At 47.5% G+C, this 14938-nt stretch overlaps 1 protein-coding gene across 2 annotated transcripts in view; it reads left to right on the forward strand.

Annotated features, from left to right (window-relative positions):
- Positions 1 to 2228: 2228 nt before the first annotated feature.
- GRK3 (G protein-coupled receptor kinase 3) overlaps positions 2229 to 14938 on the forward strand; it is a 119348-nt gene continuing 106638 nt past the window's right edge. Inside the window, exon 1 of one of the 2 annotated variants that reach the window (XM_090062255.1) lies at positions 2229 to 2493. In XM_090062255.1, coding sequence (XP_089918381.1) covers positions 2381 to 2493 — 113 coding nt within the window. In that variant the 5' untranslated portion in view covers positions 2229 to 2380. The remainder of the gene's footprint in view (positions 2494 to 14938) is intronic. The other variant, XM_090062256.1, reaches the window with a different exon arrangement.

Below are 14938 nucleotides of genomic sequence, written 5' to 3' on the forward strand. Positions count from 1 at the left end.
GGCCACCGTGCAGCAGTAGGTGTAAGGATGAAGTTTGTCATTGGCCAGAGGAAAAACAAGAGGGAGTTTAATTTTCTGGCCTTGTGATTAGGGCACGTATGTGTGAAGAGGAAAACTTGAGTAGCAGTCCCCTCTTGTGGGTCGCTTTACGTGACTTTTGTTAAGCAGTCATCAGATAAAACCCCACACAATCTAAGAAATCATCTCTCTGGTTTTGACCAGAAATTTCATCCTGGAGATACGAAACCTGTCTTGATAAAGTTGCTTTGAAACTGGTGTGTTCATGTGAAAACTTTCCATTTTGATGAATCAGTGTTTTCAGCCAGAGAGCCCCACGCTAGAAAATTTCTGACGAGCTCTACCTTTTAGTAATCTGTTGCATGGCTTAATTGGACCATTAGCATTCATAGAGAAGATGGGGAAAGGGGCATGGTGACAGTTTTAAAGCGCTCAAAATCAGCTTAATTTAAGACTTCCTTTTTTGTCAGGGACAAGCGGCTGATTCTCTGTGGCATATCTGAGAAAACATAGCTTAGAAAGAATAAAACGATATTTGAGAACTGTATATGTGCTCAGCCGCAATATGGATAGACTAAACGTTGAACAAAGCACACAGATGATGAACTCCGGAAAGAATGTGTTTATTCCAGTGTTTGAATATAAATACATGTGTAAACAGTTGAAACATTGGGAATATAAATAAACGTGTGGTTTGTTGACTTCATTCTGCAGTTGTTTCATTCTCACTTTCTGCATTTACTTCTTGATACAAGGATGTCAGTCGGCAGTTAGGAGGTTTCAGACAGGTGCCTACGTTATTATGCACGTATTTCAATACTCCACAGTCTTTTCCTTTGATTTGCAAGGTTATCCAATGTAAGTAACGCGGATGAATGTAGCTTTCTATCCAAGATGTTGAACATGCTACAAGCAGGATAGTCAAGTCATGCAAATGTACGTAGCGTCCGTGGCACAGATCTACACATTAAATTTCATAAGGAGAAACCATGTTGTTAGATGCATGCATGGACAAATGTGTTGACTTCAGTGGGATTCACGCGTGTGCGTCTCAAAGCAGAAGTCAGCGGCTGTAAAACGGATGCCTGCCAAAGTACATTCTGTTTGTGGCCTCTGTTGCTGCTTTGTTATGGGTAAAACCCACTGTAAAGGGTGTTTTTCTCCCTGTTGTTTTTCAACATTGTCATTAGGGAGCTCAGGATTTGATATTTCTGTTTTCCTACAAGTGGTGGGATCATGTCATCGCACAGACTGAAACCCGAGTGCTGCCGAGGCCCGGCCCGATCCTGCCACGCGAGGCGACGGGGTGGGGTATCAGAGCCAGTGGTGAAGCGCTTGCCCTTTGTTCCCTCCCTTCTCCTCTTCTCTGCCAAACACAAGGGAAGTGAAGGCTTGACGTTCCTCAGGTTTCCGGGGGGAAACGCAACAAATGTGTAACCGGAAAGCTTCAGGCGTCCTAAACGAGCAGTGAAGCACAGCAATATCAGATATCAGTAAGGGGGGCAGCAACTCCAGGTGCTTGCGACGATCTTAAATAATTACTGCAGCCCCCCTCCCATTTTTCTAGCAACTGCTCTATTTTTTGTTTTATCCATCTGGGGTGCCACAAGATGCTTTTACTGCTAGGCATGATTTGGAGGGGAAAACCCAGCGGTGTCCGATGGGAATCCGGTGATTCAAAACCCCTCTGCCCTGCTCCGATCCCAGTTCTCTGAGGCAGCAGACCTGCTCCAGGCTTGTTTCCTGGGGTGAAAACCCCTCTGCCCTGCTCCCCGCGGCAGGAGAACCGCTCGAGTACATTTTCTTAAGGTCAGAGCGCCCTGCCCGGCTGTGATCCGAGCTCCCTGCAACAGGGACTTGCGCCGGTGTCTTGTCTTAGGCTCCGACCCCTCTGCCCCGAGCTGGTCCCCGCAACACGACTGCTCTGGTGTCTTTTTGAAGGGTCAGAACTTGGCTCTGGTGTCTTTCCTTAGGCTCAAACCCCTGCTGCGGCCCCAGCTCCCTGCCACACGACTGCTCTGGTGTCTTTTTGAAGGGTCGGGCTCCTCGGAGGCTAGCCCTACGAAGCAGGGGACTTGCTGTAGCATCTCTCCTGGGGTGCAAACCCCCGGCCCGGCTCGGGCGCGCCCCGCGAAGCGGCAGCCGCTGCCGCTCCCCTCAGCGGCCGGCGGGCGGCGGTTGTGGGCGGGGCGCGGCGCGGCGCGGCGCGGGGCGGGGCGGCCCCGGCGGGAGGCGGCGGCGGAGGCGGCCCGGAGGGAGAGGCCGCGGGCTCGGGCAGCGGCCCCGGCCCTGAGCCCCCCCGCCCGCCATGCGGCAGCCGCCCCCGCTGTAGCCCGCGCCGGGCTGGGCCGGGCCCGCCAACATGGCGGACCTGGAGGCCGTGCTGGCCGATGTCAGCTACCTCATGGCCATGGAGAAGAGCAAGAGCACCCCGGCCGCCCGCGCCAGCAAGAAGATCAGCCTGCCCGAGCCCAGGTACTACCGCCCCCCCGGGATCTGCAGCCCCCCACGGGCTGGTCCCTCCGTGTCGGCGCCCCATCTCCCCGGCCGGCCGCCCTGCATCGCCCGCCTGCCCCCACCCCGTGGGCCACCCTGTGTTGACATGGGCATCGCTTGCCCCAGCCCGTGTCTGCCCCTGCGTTGAAACGGGCATCGCCCGCCTGCCCCCCACCCCATGGTCGACAGGCATCGCCGGCCACCCAGCAGTGGTCTGTCCTGCACTGAAACGGTCGTCGCCCGCTTGCCCCCGGCCCGTGTCTGCCCCTGCGTTGAAACGGGCATCGCCCGCCTGCCCCCCACCCCACGGTCGACCCTGTAGTGCAGCGGGCATTGCTTGCCCCCCAGCCCGTGTCTGCCCTGCGTTCGCCTGCCTGCCCCGCTTGCAGGCAGGTGTGCGGGCTGACGGGCGCGAGCATCGGGGGCCCCCCGGCTCGCCCTCCCACCGGCCGTGTGCTTAACGTGTTTCAAAGGCCAGCGCCGTTGTCGCGGCTCGCGCAGATGGCCGAATTACCTTTCTGCGGTGGCAGCGATGATGAGGCGAGACTGCTCCATCCCCAGACAGGCTGAGCGGGACCGGGTGCACCGCTCGCATGCCGATTGTGTGACGCGTGGAAGAGGGGTGTCCGGAGGAGCAAAAGGGCTCGGACGGTAGATGGGTCCGTTGACGATGAAACCCAATGGAGACTTAAGCAAACCAGGAGCGTAGATCTGTCTTTTAAGGTGCCAAGGGCTTATACTAGCATGCAGTCCTGCTCTGTTGTCATTATATTACACTCGTGAAACTGCTTCGATGCATTTATTTAAAGCGATTTTGGGGGAACATATGTTGGTAAATAAAGGTGAAAATGAAGAAACTTTATCTTCCAGGAGAGTTTTCCAGGCATTTGTGTGACCTCGCTATTGATGTCACTGGCTGAAAAAGTAGTAAGTCTAGGTACAAACTAACCTATTGAGTCTCAAAGTGCTGTCATTGGCAGGGCTGATCTCAGGGGGTTTGCAGAAATTTGGCAACCTAGTGGGGTGTTGGGAGGGGAGAGGGGTTTGTGAACAGAGGCTTTCTTCCAAGCAGCCTGTAGAGTGAGCATTTGCACAGCCACTGAACTCGCACACAGGCCCCAATCCTGCGTTTAAGTCCTGCTGGCCTTGGGGTGAGCGGATGTTACGCTCGGGGATCTACTTGCAGGGCTGAGGTCGTGTCTCCTTTCGGGCATTGTGTTTAATGGTAAAACTAGATTTTCCTCTGAAGCCTGAATCCTGAATCCTGCATGCACTGTGTAAATCTACCAGCTTCTCTTGCTTTTTTAGCTCTTCTCATCTTTGTCACCATAAACAGCAGATCTTTCCCACTTCGCTCTGTGTGTGATGCCAGGAGCAGGATTTAGCAGGCAGTTTTGTGTGTCTTGCAGCGTGACAGAATATTTGCACTCTACCTGCTATAGCACTTTTACGGCACATCCCTATTGCCCTACATGGATTTATGATGTATGCCATGAATAAAAGATGGCCCAACCTCTCCTTTCACATATTTGCACAGTTCTCTACGCCGAGGCAGGGAAAAACCGAGCGGCAGAAAGATTGAAACTGATGTGATCCTGGCAAGATCATAGAAGGCTTGCCAATCATTTTTAGTGTCCAGTTTGTGTTTGCTCGCTGGAGAGATTTCAGTGCGTATTCTTCTCTTGGTTTGTGTAAACACTATTAATAATTCAAACTATTTGTGTACATTTTGGATAAAATTTATGTTGTAACATTAAGAAAACTCATGGAGGTCTTATCTGAGCTGTTTGTAGTATTACATTCCTGTATGCTACGGTTAAATATATCATTTTGTTTAGGTCAGCAGCATGTTTGGTGTGCTTTGTGTGTACAAAGAGACATAAATCACACCTGGTGATGCTAGGAGCTTGGAATGCCGGTACCGCGGAGGAGGGACCAAATTGGGAAGCTTCATTTTAAGGATGTTCCTGTCATTGCGTTGTGGTACAGCTTGCAGGCTTCGGTCTGGATCAGGGCTCCGGTGTTGAAAACGGCAGTCCAGATCCTGCGACACGATCCCCGCTCTGAAGAGCGGGCAGTCTGATGCTCCGGTCCTGCAAGACTTGAGCACAAATATCTTTATGCCTGTGCGCGGTTCCATTGACTTCAGGGAGACTGCCCCTGTTCGTAAATCTTTGCTGCATGCGGGCTTCAGTTGAAGCCAAAGCACAATGGGCAGTTCGACGAGCAGTAGCAGGGAATCGGGGAGGGATCAAAAGGGTAACGATAATGAAATAATGAGGCTGGATAGATAGAGGCAGGTAACTTGGTTGTAAATTTTGTTACATGATTTAAAGAAAATAAAGTCAGCAAGACTCAGTTGAGCTCCCTCGGTTTGAAGGAAGCGAGGGACCTTAAGAGAAGAGGGAGACTGATGTCATGGAAAAAAGTAGAGTGGGGTTGGGGACATTTAAGATGGCTTAGCTGGTGTGAAGAATATGAGAGAAAGCACTGAGGTAAAGGAAAAGAGAGACTTGCGCAGGGGTAGCACCACAAACTGCTGTAGGTGATGGGATCTGAGTAAACCTCAACACTTTTTACTGAAAGCAAGGATTTCCTCATTCAGTAGAAAGCGTTGACAGTTTTTCTGGTGTCGGATGTCTTCATAGTGGTTTCTGGGTGTTTTTTTTTTTTTTTTTTTTTTAAGTCTTTCATTGAAAGGAACATGATGTGCTAGGGGCACTTGTATCAGTGTGCCAAAGAATACACAATAATATATTTTAAAAGCTGTAAGTCAGCCAGTCAGATATGGGCTTTGCTTGACTGATGCATAAAAATTCTAATGATAAAAACCAAGGCGAAGAGAGAGGTTTTCTTTGGAGTAAAAAACCAGGAGGCTGTACATTTCCACCCATGTGTTTTGGTTTTCTCCGGTTTTGTGCGTTAGCTATTCATCAAGTTAGCCCAAGCATAGCTTTCAAACGTTAGACCATGAGCAATTGTTGGTCTGCTTTACCACTGTCCATCCCAGAGTCTGACAATATATGGTATAATAGAAATAAGGGCATTGGGAATAAATGTCTGAGCCTCACTGCAGTGCTTTCTTTTTAAAGTAATAAATTTTGTCTCAGTGTATCTGGAGCAGGCAACTGTTGTGTAGTGACAGCTTTCTATTCCACTGACATTAGCTGTTTAAAAAATATTACAAATATTTTGCCGCTGTATTGCAGTTTATCTTTTGGCTGAGGCTGGTTCACTTGATGCCACAATCTTATTTTCCTGTGCTAACACTGACACTAGATGAAGCAAATTAGTTTATTATAATGAAAACTTGAGGGGGCTTCCTGTTTATGAAGGAATAACCCGACTGGAGGCAGAATAAATTCCAAGGCTGCAGGCCAAGTCTGAACAGCAAATAAACTCTGAGGACGAAGTGTTTACTGGCTGAGATTTGATTACTTCTGAGTTTACGTGACGCGTCCTCAGATTGTTATTGCTCTGAAATTGTTAGATATTAAAAGTTTAAATGAAAGAGAAGGGAAGACCTAATGAGTTGACAAAAGTGCTGAAGGCAAATTTAGGAAGTTTAAAAACCAAATAACCCCTAGGGCTTGCTTTTTGCATCTCCTGTCATCTGCCTTTGCTTCCCTCCTGTTTCCTCTTTTCCTCTCAGTCCCTATGGCTTTTCCCAGAATAACTACGCTGTATTTTACTTTACGTTGTTTTTCTATTTAAGGACCCCGTTCTGCAATCACATCCGCATGGGTGGACTGCTGTAGGACTCAAAGTAGGCAGAAGGATTTGCAGACATAAATCAATCTGTAAGGTTTTGGTTCACATCAGGTAGGGAGACATATCTGCTCCAGTATAAACATACAACGAACCCCCAGATATTTGCCAGTTATTCTGCAGGGGAAGATCAGAAGTTTGGGAGTAAGGCAGGACAGCCACCAAAGTGCCGTTAATGTTTTAAAAGCAAAGCTCCTTTCAGCTACTTAGCGTCCTTTCTAAAACTTTTTTTTATGTAAGACTTTGGATTTTCTCTCTTTCAGCCAAGGGGAAGTAAAACCTGACAACTTTGTTTTTAGTAAACAGTTTCAAAATCCTCAGGAGGGGCAGAGATCAGAGCAGAGGGATTGTGGTTGTCCATTGCGAGCAGAGGGAAATTTGAATATTCACATTGCAGGTACTGAGAAAGGGCCACCTTTGCATTGTGAACAGGAAGGACTGGGCTGTGCTGAGAAGAGGGATTTCCATAAAGCGCTCTTATGAAAGAGCGTACATTGTTTCTGGAAGCTGGACAGCAAGAACCAATGTGAATATATAGATTTGCACAGCTGGGAAACAACTGTTCAGTATTTCTGTGCCTTGATGGGCTGTCACAAATCATAGCGTAGGAAAACGAACATTTATAGTTTCCTTATGGCAACAGGCAGATAGGCATTGTTTGTTCTCAGTATTCAACACCAACATTATGGAAATAAAGCATGAGAGGCATCTATCGATCTTGTGGTTGTCCCTTCCAGCCCCTAACATCTCTGAATCTGTCCATGCATCTCTCTCTCCTCCTCCCCGGATACAGATGCAGATTTTATTTTGGGGTTTGTCTCATCTCCAAATGCGTGTTTGACAGCATCTCTGTAGATGATTCCCTGATCAGCGTCTGTACTTCACGCCTGTCTCCTTCTGCCCCACCCAAAATCTCAGCCCATTTCTCTGATATTTCCTACTAGAGGTCCAGCGGTCAGGTTAGAGTCTTCCTGGCTCTAACACAGCTCTTATTCTTTTCTTCCAAAACCTCCCTTGCCTTGTTTCCTGCCCCCTATGAATTCACAGAATCATAGAAGTCGGGTCGAAGGGACCTTGTAGATCTTCAAGTCCAACCCCCTGCCTGGGCAGGAGAAAAACTGGGCTCAAATGACTCCAGCCAGGTAGGCATCAAGCCTCTTCTTAAAGACCCCCAGGGTAGGAGCCAGCACCACTTCCCTTGGAAGCTGGTTCCAGCTCCTAGCCGCCCTGACTGTGAAGTTGTTCTTGCGGATGTCTAATCTAAACCTCCTCTCCAACAACTTGTGGCCGTTATTCCTTGTTATGCCGGGGGGCGCAAGGGGAAACAAGGTCTTTCCCAAACCCTTCTGGTCCCCCCTAGTGAGTTTATAGATGGTCACCAGGTCCCCCCTCAGCCCTCTCTTGTGGAGGCTGAACAGGTTCAGGTCCCACAGTCTCTCATTGTAGGGTCTGCCCTGCTGTCCCTGGATCATGCGGGTGGCCCTCCTCTGGACCCTCTCAGTGTTGTCCACATCCCTCCTGAAGTGGGGCGCCCAGAACTGGACGCAGTACTCCAGCTGCGGCCTGACCAGTGCCGCACAGAGGGGGAGGATCACCTCCTTGGCTCTACTTGAGATGCATTTGTGGATGCATGACAAGGTCCGGCTAGCCCTGCCAGCCGTTACCTTGCATTGTCGGCTCATGTTCATCTTGGAGACAGTAATGACTCCAAGATCCCTTTCTGCCTCCGTGCTCTCAAGAAGGGAGTTTCCCATCATATAAGTGTGCTTCTGGTTACTACTGCCCACGTGCAGCACCCTGCACTTGTCAGTATTGAAACGCATCCTGTTTTTGTTAGCCCACCCCTGTAACCTATCCAGGTCTTGCTGCAGGCTTTCCCTCCCTACTAGTATGTTCACCTCACCACAAATTTTGGTATCATCAGCGAATTTAAACAGGTTGCTTTTCACCCTGTTGTCCAGATCGCTGATGAAGAAATTGAACAGCGCGGGCCCAAGGACCGAGCCCTGGGGGACTCCGCTGCCCATTTCCCCCCAGGTCAAATATGACACATCCACCACCACCCTCTGAGTATGACCCTTCAGCCAATCTGGAATCCATCTGACTGTGTAGGTATCAGTGCCACAGTCACCCAATTTCATAATGAGGATGGGGTGAGAGACGGTGTCAAAGGCCTTGCTGAAATCCAGAAAGACTACATCCATGGCGTCCAATGCTTTTGTGACCTGATCATAAAAGGCAATCAGGTTGGTCTGACATGACCTGCCCCTAATGAAACCGTGCTGGTTGCCCTTGAGCATCATTCTTGAGGCCGGCCCATCGCAGATGTGCTTCTTGAGGATCTTCTCAAAGAGTTTCCCTAGGATTGAGGTAAGAGTGACAGGCCTATAGTTGCCCAGGTCCTCCCTCCTCCCTTCTTTAAAGATGGGGACCATGTTGGTTATCTTCCGGTCATCTGGCACTTGGCCCGAGCACCACGAGCGCTTGTAAAGCCGTGCCAAGTGCCCTGCAATAACCCCTGCTAGCTCCCTCAACACTCCGGGGTGGAGAGCATCTGGACCCGCTGACTTGAACACGTCCAGCCCCTGCAGAAGCTCTCTAACCCGGTCCTCCCCAACCTGAGGTCTGGCGGTGTTCCCCTCGAGTCCGTCTTGCATCACAGTGGGGAAGTCCCGGTCCCTGCCCAAGAAAACGGAGGTGAAGAATTGGTTAAAGAGGTCTGCTTTCTCCTCTGGCGCAACCACCAGATTGCCCAGAGAATCTTGCAGGGGCCCCTTCATCCTTCCTATATATTTGAAAAAGGACTTTTTATTATCTTTGATCTTGGACGCTCGTCCTAGCTCTGTGTCCGCCTTAGCTTTCCTGACAGCCCCCTCCAGGCCCAAGCAGAGGAGGTATACTCCTCGTTGGAGATAGCACCCCCCTTCCACCAGTTGTACGCTGCCTTTTTGGCAATCAGGCATTCCCAGATGCCCTTGGTGAGCAAGGGGGGCTTTCGGGCACTCCTGTCCCCCTTGCTTCTTGTTGGGATGGTCACCCCTTGGGCCCTGAGTATCGTCTCCTTAAGGAAGGACCACTCATCTTGGGCACTGAGCTCCCCTGCTCTCGGGACCCCCAGCGCCTCTCCCACTAATCTCAACTCGTTGATGTTGGCCCTCTTGAAGTCTGGGGCTACCGTCTTGCTGCAGGCCCTCGACACCCTGCGCTGGATGGTGAATTCCAGCAAGCGATGATCGCTGTCGCCCAGGGGGTCGAGGACCCGGAGGCCCCTGACCAGGTCGTTGCCTGTGGCCAGGACCAGGTCTGACAGGGCATTTCCTCTGGTGGGACTGTGCACCTCCTGAATTAAGTGGAGGTCCTGTATCTTAGCCAGGAACTTCCGGGAATGGTCCGACCTGGCTGACTGCTCCTCCCCGCAGATGTCCGGGTAACTTAAATCATCCATGACAACTACATCCCTTGCCTGAAGTGCCTCTGCAAGCTGGCCCGAAAATTCCTGGTTCAGCTCCTCCCCTTGGTTGGGGGGTCTGTAGTAGACCCCCACTGTTCGATCCCTCTCCCCATGACCCCCTTGTATCTTGACCCAGAGCACTTCAGCTTGCCCCTCTTCTAACCCCGTTCTGCTGGCAGAGGATGTGTATTGCTCCTTGACATAGAGTGCTACGCCCCTGCCTTTCCTTCCTTCTCTGTCCCGCCTGTAAAGCCCATAGCCCCTAATGCTTACTGCCCATTCGTGGGGTGAATCCCACCACGTTTCTGTAAGCCCTATTATGTCTGGGTGTGAACTGGCTATTCTGAGGGCGAGTTCCTCCTGTTTATTCCCCATACTACGAGCATTAGTATATAGGCATTTAAGGCCTTGCCTAGCTGCGTGTGCCACCCCCCAGTTACAATACCATCTTGCCTGTTACTCAGTCCGAGGCACTTGGCACTTTTGCAGACCTGACCCATGGTCCGTAAACACAAGTGAGCCACCCTTCTGTTATTTCCCTGTTTATAAAGTGGGTTCGTCTGCCACCATGTCTTGTTTGCAGGATTATTACCAAGAAATGGGAAGAGTCACAGTAGGAAGAGGTGAATTCAGGCTCTGGTTCTGAAAATGCTTATTGGAAGTGGTAAAGCTGACACACGAATAGGGCTGGTAACTTTGCCAGAACTACTCACGCAGAAAATGAAGCGTATGTGTAAGTGTGTGCAAGGTTAGGATTTCAGCATTAAACCTGAGTGCATGTGTGTCAGGGAAGTGTCATTGCCAATGATAGCTAATGTTGCTCTGTTGAGGTCCGCTGCGTCTGCTTACATCAATAATAAATTTGGACCTTTTTTGGAATAGAGTTCCTTGCTATGACATCCTGTCACCAGGTCTGTGGTTAATGTAGTGGTGAACCCATAGGCTACGGACACATTACTAAAACAACACAAACAGATCTAAAGTGATTTGAATTTATTACACTATTAAATCCAATTTTAACTTTATCCCACAAATTGTATGGGAGTTTTTCCCAATATATTTTTATATCCCTTTTCATCTACTGACTTAATGTGTGCACGCACACGCAGGCATATGTAAAATATATATTTATTTTGAGTTTTAAGTTGTCTGTAAAAGACCAAGAGTTATATTCTGGCCAGTATCTGTGCAAAACTAATTCATTCAATCAGTATTTTGCGATAATAGAAGACAAAGGCAGAACCACAATAAATGTTCTTAATTAAATTGTGTTCTATTTCAAGACAAGTGCAAACAATTTTATTATTATGTAAATAAACCATATCTCAATGTTTGATATGAGGATTTAAAAAGCAAGCAAAGGGAACGTATGTTTGCTGGTGGGGGCTGAAGCCTGGTAATAAATTAAGCATTGGATTAAAGGTAAAAAGGGGTAGTGGCTGTCAGGGTTGGTAGTTTCATGAAGTAGATCTTTTGTGGACTTATTTGTGAGGCCCAGTAGTACAGGCTTGTAATCTCTAAGGCTGAAGACCCAAAGTTGGGCGGTGGGCTTGGTGACTTGTTTGGCCTTCCTGCAGCTCAGAAATGGAGAGTTGTTTTATCATGTTCACTAAAGCTCTGAGATGACATTTCCTTTCCCTTCTGCTTATGTGGAGCTGGGCTCTTATTGACTAGATTCAGTGCAACTGCAGGTTTTGAAATGCTGTTTCCCCCTCACCCTGTGTGCTTGTAACTGCAGAGCACGTGCACCAGCTTCAAATGCTAAAAATCCCTATGAGGATGTTCTTGAAAATAATACACGTGTGTTTTCACTCCCCCCCCAACATATTTAAATGATCAGATCGCAGTATCTTGTTGGCTAATTGCTTGACAAATGTCTTATGCAAGTAAATGAGGCTGTGTAAGAGTGTGGATAAGCAGGATGTCTGTCTTCGGCAGGAACAGTATTGACGAAGTAAGCTTATCCATGGCCTCAAGTCAGTTTGCTTTAACCTTCATTCTTTCCCTTTTCATCTCTCCCTGTCTCTCCAAACTAAAATGCTTACGTATTGCCAGTTGTGAATATTGTGATGTGGATATGACATTGTAAGTAATGTTGTTAAAGAATGTCATTGATTTTTAGTTTCGAGTTAGTTTTATAATCGATAGCCTTGTACATTCAAATACATACAGGTATCTAGGGGATGTCATGGGGGAATTTATTAATACATTAGCTGTTTTGGGAAAAATTACTTTTGTGCTAATTCTACTAGTAAGATACTGGTGTGTTTACAGCTATATAGTTTAATTCTGCTCAGAGCGAGACTAGGTTACATGATAGTTAAAAGCTCTGGTCCCCTGTAAACCTGTAGCCCTTTCATCTAATTCTATCTACAGCACTGCCGGTAAATATGGAAAATATGGGAGATTCCTTAAAATAAATTTGCATAGGCAAAGTCAGCAGAGCCAAGGGTGAATTATACTCTTGGAATTAGTCTGCACCACTTTCTCATGAGGAAAAATCATATTTGAGAATGGTAAGATGAAGTCAGGCTGCGGGAGGCTGTATAGAAGAGCAGGCTGCTTTGGTGATGCTCCCTAGTTTGACTGTTTCATTAAGTAATGTTATTTAACTGTAGTGTGTGAAGGTCCTGACCCAGAACAGGGTGTTAGACATTGTAGCACCATATGGGAAGAGAACGTCCCTGTCCCAGGCAGCGTGTTGCTTCAGTTGACAGAAAACCATTGGGAGTCTGGGAGAAGGTGCGTGTTATCTACCTTTTTGCAGAAAAATTGCCCTTTACAGCCCAGGATCTGAGGCAGTGAGAAGCACGGCATTTATCCTTTAATTCGCTGGGGGTCTCTGGCAGCCGTGGGAATTGCATCCACATCTCCTAGGTCTGTCAAGTGCCTGATTGCAAGATCATCCAGCTTGATTACCACAAAATGCTTCGAGTCCCCGTAAGGACTTGAAACAGGCGAGAGAGGAGGCCTTCGGAGAGAAATTCCAATTAGGGCTCTCATGGGGCAGCGTGCATTTCTATTAGTCGACCTACTCCAGGGCTTTGTTACTTTAATTAAGAATAAAGGGAAATCTCAGAAAAAGGGTGAAGTTGGAAAATTCCAATTTCGTATGTGCTTTGCTAACAGAGTGGGGTGGCAAATGCAGATATTTTGAAGAAAATGGTAATTATATCTTGTATTACTGTAAAATGTCAGAGGATATTTGATATCTTATTAAGCAAGGGAGCCAGCACTCGACTCAGACTGCTGGTGCCACTACTCTGTTGGGAAATGCCTGAAACCGTCATTAGTGATAAGTGAATTGCTTATGGAGGGTTTAAGAACTGACGAGATGAATGTTTAAAAAAAAAAAAAAATGAAGAAGAAAGAAACTTGGTGTTTTCAGGCCCTGCAGCCTCTCCCTGCGTTCTGCTCATGTGGGGCTTTTGGCCCGCTGATGTGTCCTCCACAGGAGGTCTATATTGAGCAGATTCTTTTTGGTGTTGGGTGGTGGAACCGGAGCGTGCTCCATCCACTCCATCCATGCATTGCCCTGGTATCACAGTGCTTCCAGGACCAGTGCAAAAAAAAAAAAAAAAAGTTTTCAATGTGAAGGACTGTAGGCAGTTTTTTTTCCGAAATAATGAATGTTACATGAATAATTATGTGGAGTTTGAGCATTAGGAACTACCTCGTGTACCGTGTTTCCAGCCAAATGCTGAGGTTGTGGCGTCCAAAAAGGAACATGTGCAACTCTTGGTTCCCATTCAGAAGAAACTGAAAAGCCGTGGTATAAAGATCTGCTTTAATTTCCTTATCAGTAACAACATAAGTTTTCCAGTTCAGAAAATAGCTTATCAGAAGCCTTCAGGCACAGGTGCATAAATTAAATCACATAATTTAATCTCACAAATTTGACACAATGTCAGCAAAAAGCACTCTTCAGCAACAGCAAACATAGCCCTTTCTCAAATTAAAAAGACAGTTCCACATCACCTTCTCCCAGCAAATCACTCCCTTACTGAAGCAAACGATTAATAGGCCTTGCCCTGAAAATTCATCACATCACCATTTTTCTCTCACCCCTGGTGTTTGTTGTCCTGCTATCATCCTCCGCTGCTTTCCCTCACTGCCTATCTCTGCTGCCACGACTCTGATTTGCGATCTGGTGTCTTCCTGCCTCAGCTGCTGCTTTCTCTCTCTCTTTTGTTTCCTTGTCCTCAGTCTCTCCAGGGGACCCCTATCAGTGTTGCCAGGCCACTGTTGCTTTCCCACTCTTCCATAGATTTCATAGACATCAGGGCTGGAAGGGACCTTGGGAGATCATCTTCTTCTCATCTTTCTCATCTTGAATCTCCAGACTGGGTTTGCAACACTTGTTTCACGCTCACTTTTTCCCCCTCCTCACCTTTCAACTAATCTGCACCTGTATGTTGATCTCCTGATACTGGACCCTTCGATTCTGTCCTGCCTTCATTCCTGACGGCTACCTCTGTCCACTCCTGATTTTTGTACTTTGGTTCACATTGACCTCATTCTTGGAATAACTGTCCAATTAAGGGAAATTGTCAGCTTTAAGACCCCCAAAGAAAGAATGAGACATCAGTGAGGTCAGTTTAACTTGCTTTTAGTCTTTTCTACTCTGAGGGAATCACTGCAACAGCATCTAGGCGACCAAGGCTTATTTCTTTAAACACAGCTGGTGCTTCTGGAATGAAAAAATTCCAGAGAGCATTTTTAGTGCCTTTATATTTTATAAAAAGCAGTTCTGACTAAATTGGGGTTTTGTGCTAATACCACATTGATGGTGTTTCTTTCACCTTCCATGAAAAATGTGTTGTGAACTGTTTCAGGCAGAAGGACTGTTTTGCACTGGACTGTATCAACTCATGACTTCAGACTGCATGTCTTTGGGCCTGGAGCTTCATTTGTTTAGAACATTTTAAATGTTGTACAGTAGACACTGATTGTGCCATATGAATATGGAGCTTGCTGTCAAATAGGTGTAGTCATACTTGCTGGGAAGTATGCAGTAGTTTAGTCATGCATCTGTATTTGGTTGCACGGCTCTTGGTTTTACAGAACTCAGCTGTTTATACTCACTGAAGAAGAGCATTACGTATGCACCCAGATAAAGTCCTCTGTCATCTAAAACATGCACCTTGTATTTGTTTTAAAAACTATTAAACTCACCAAATGATTTAATTGCAGTGGGAGCTAAGA

Source organism: Crocodylus siamensis, chromosome 9 (genome assembly GCF_052110815.1).
Source record: "Crocodylus siamensis isolate JL-2025a chromosome 9, ASM5211081v1, whole genome shotgun sequence".
Taxonomy (NCBI): Eukaryota; Metazoa; Chordata; order Crocodylia; family Crocodylidae; genus Crocodylus; species Crocodylus siamensis.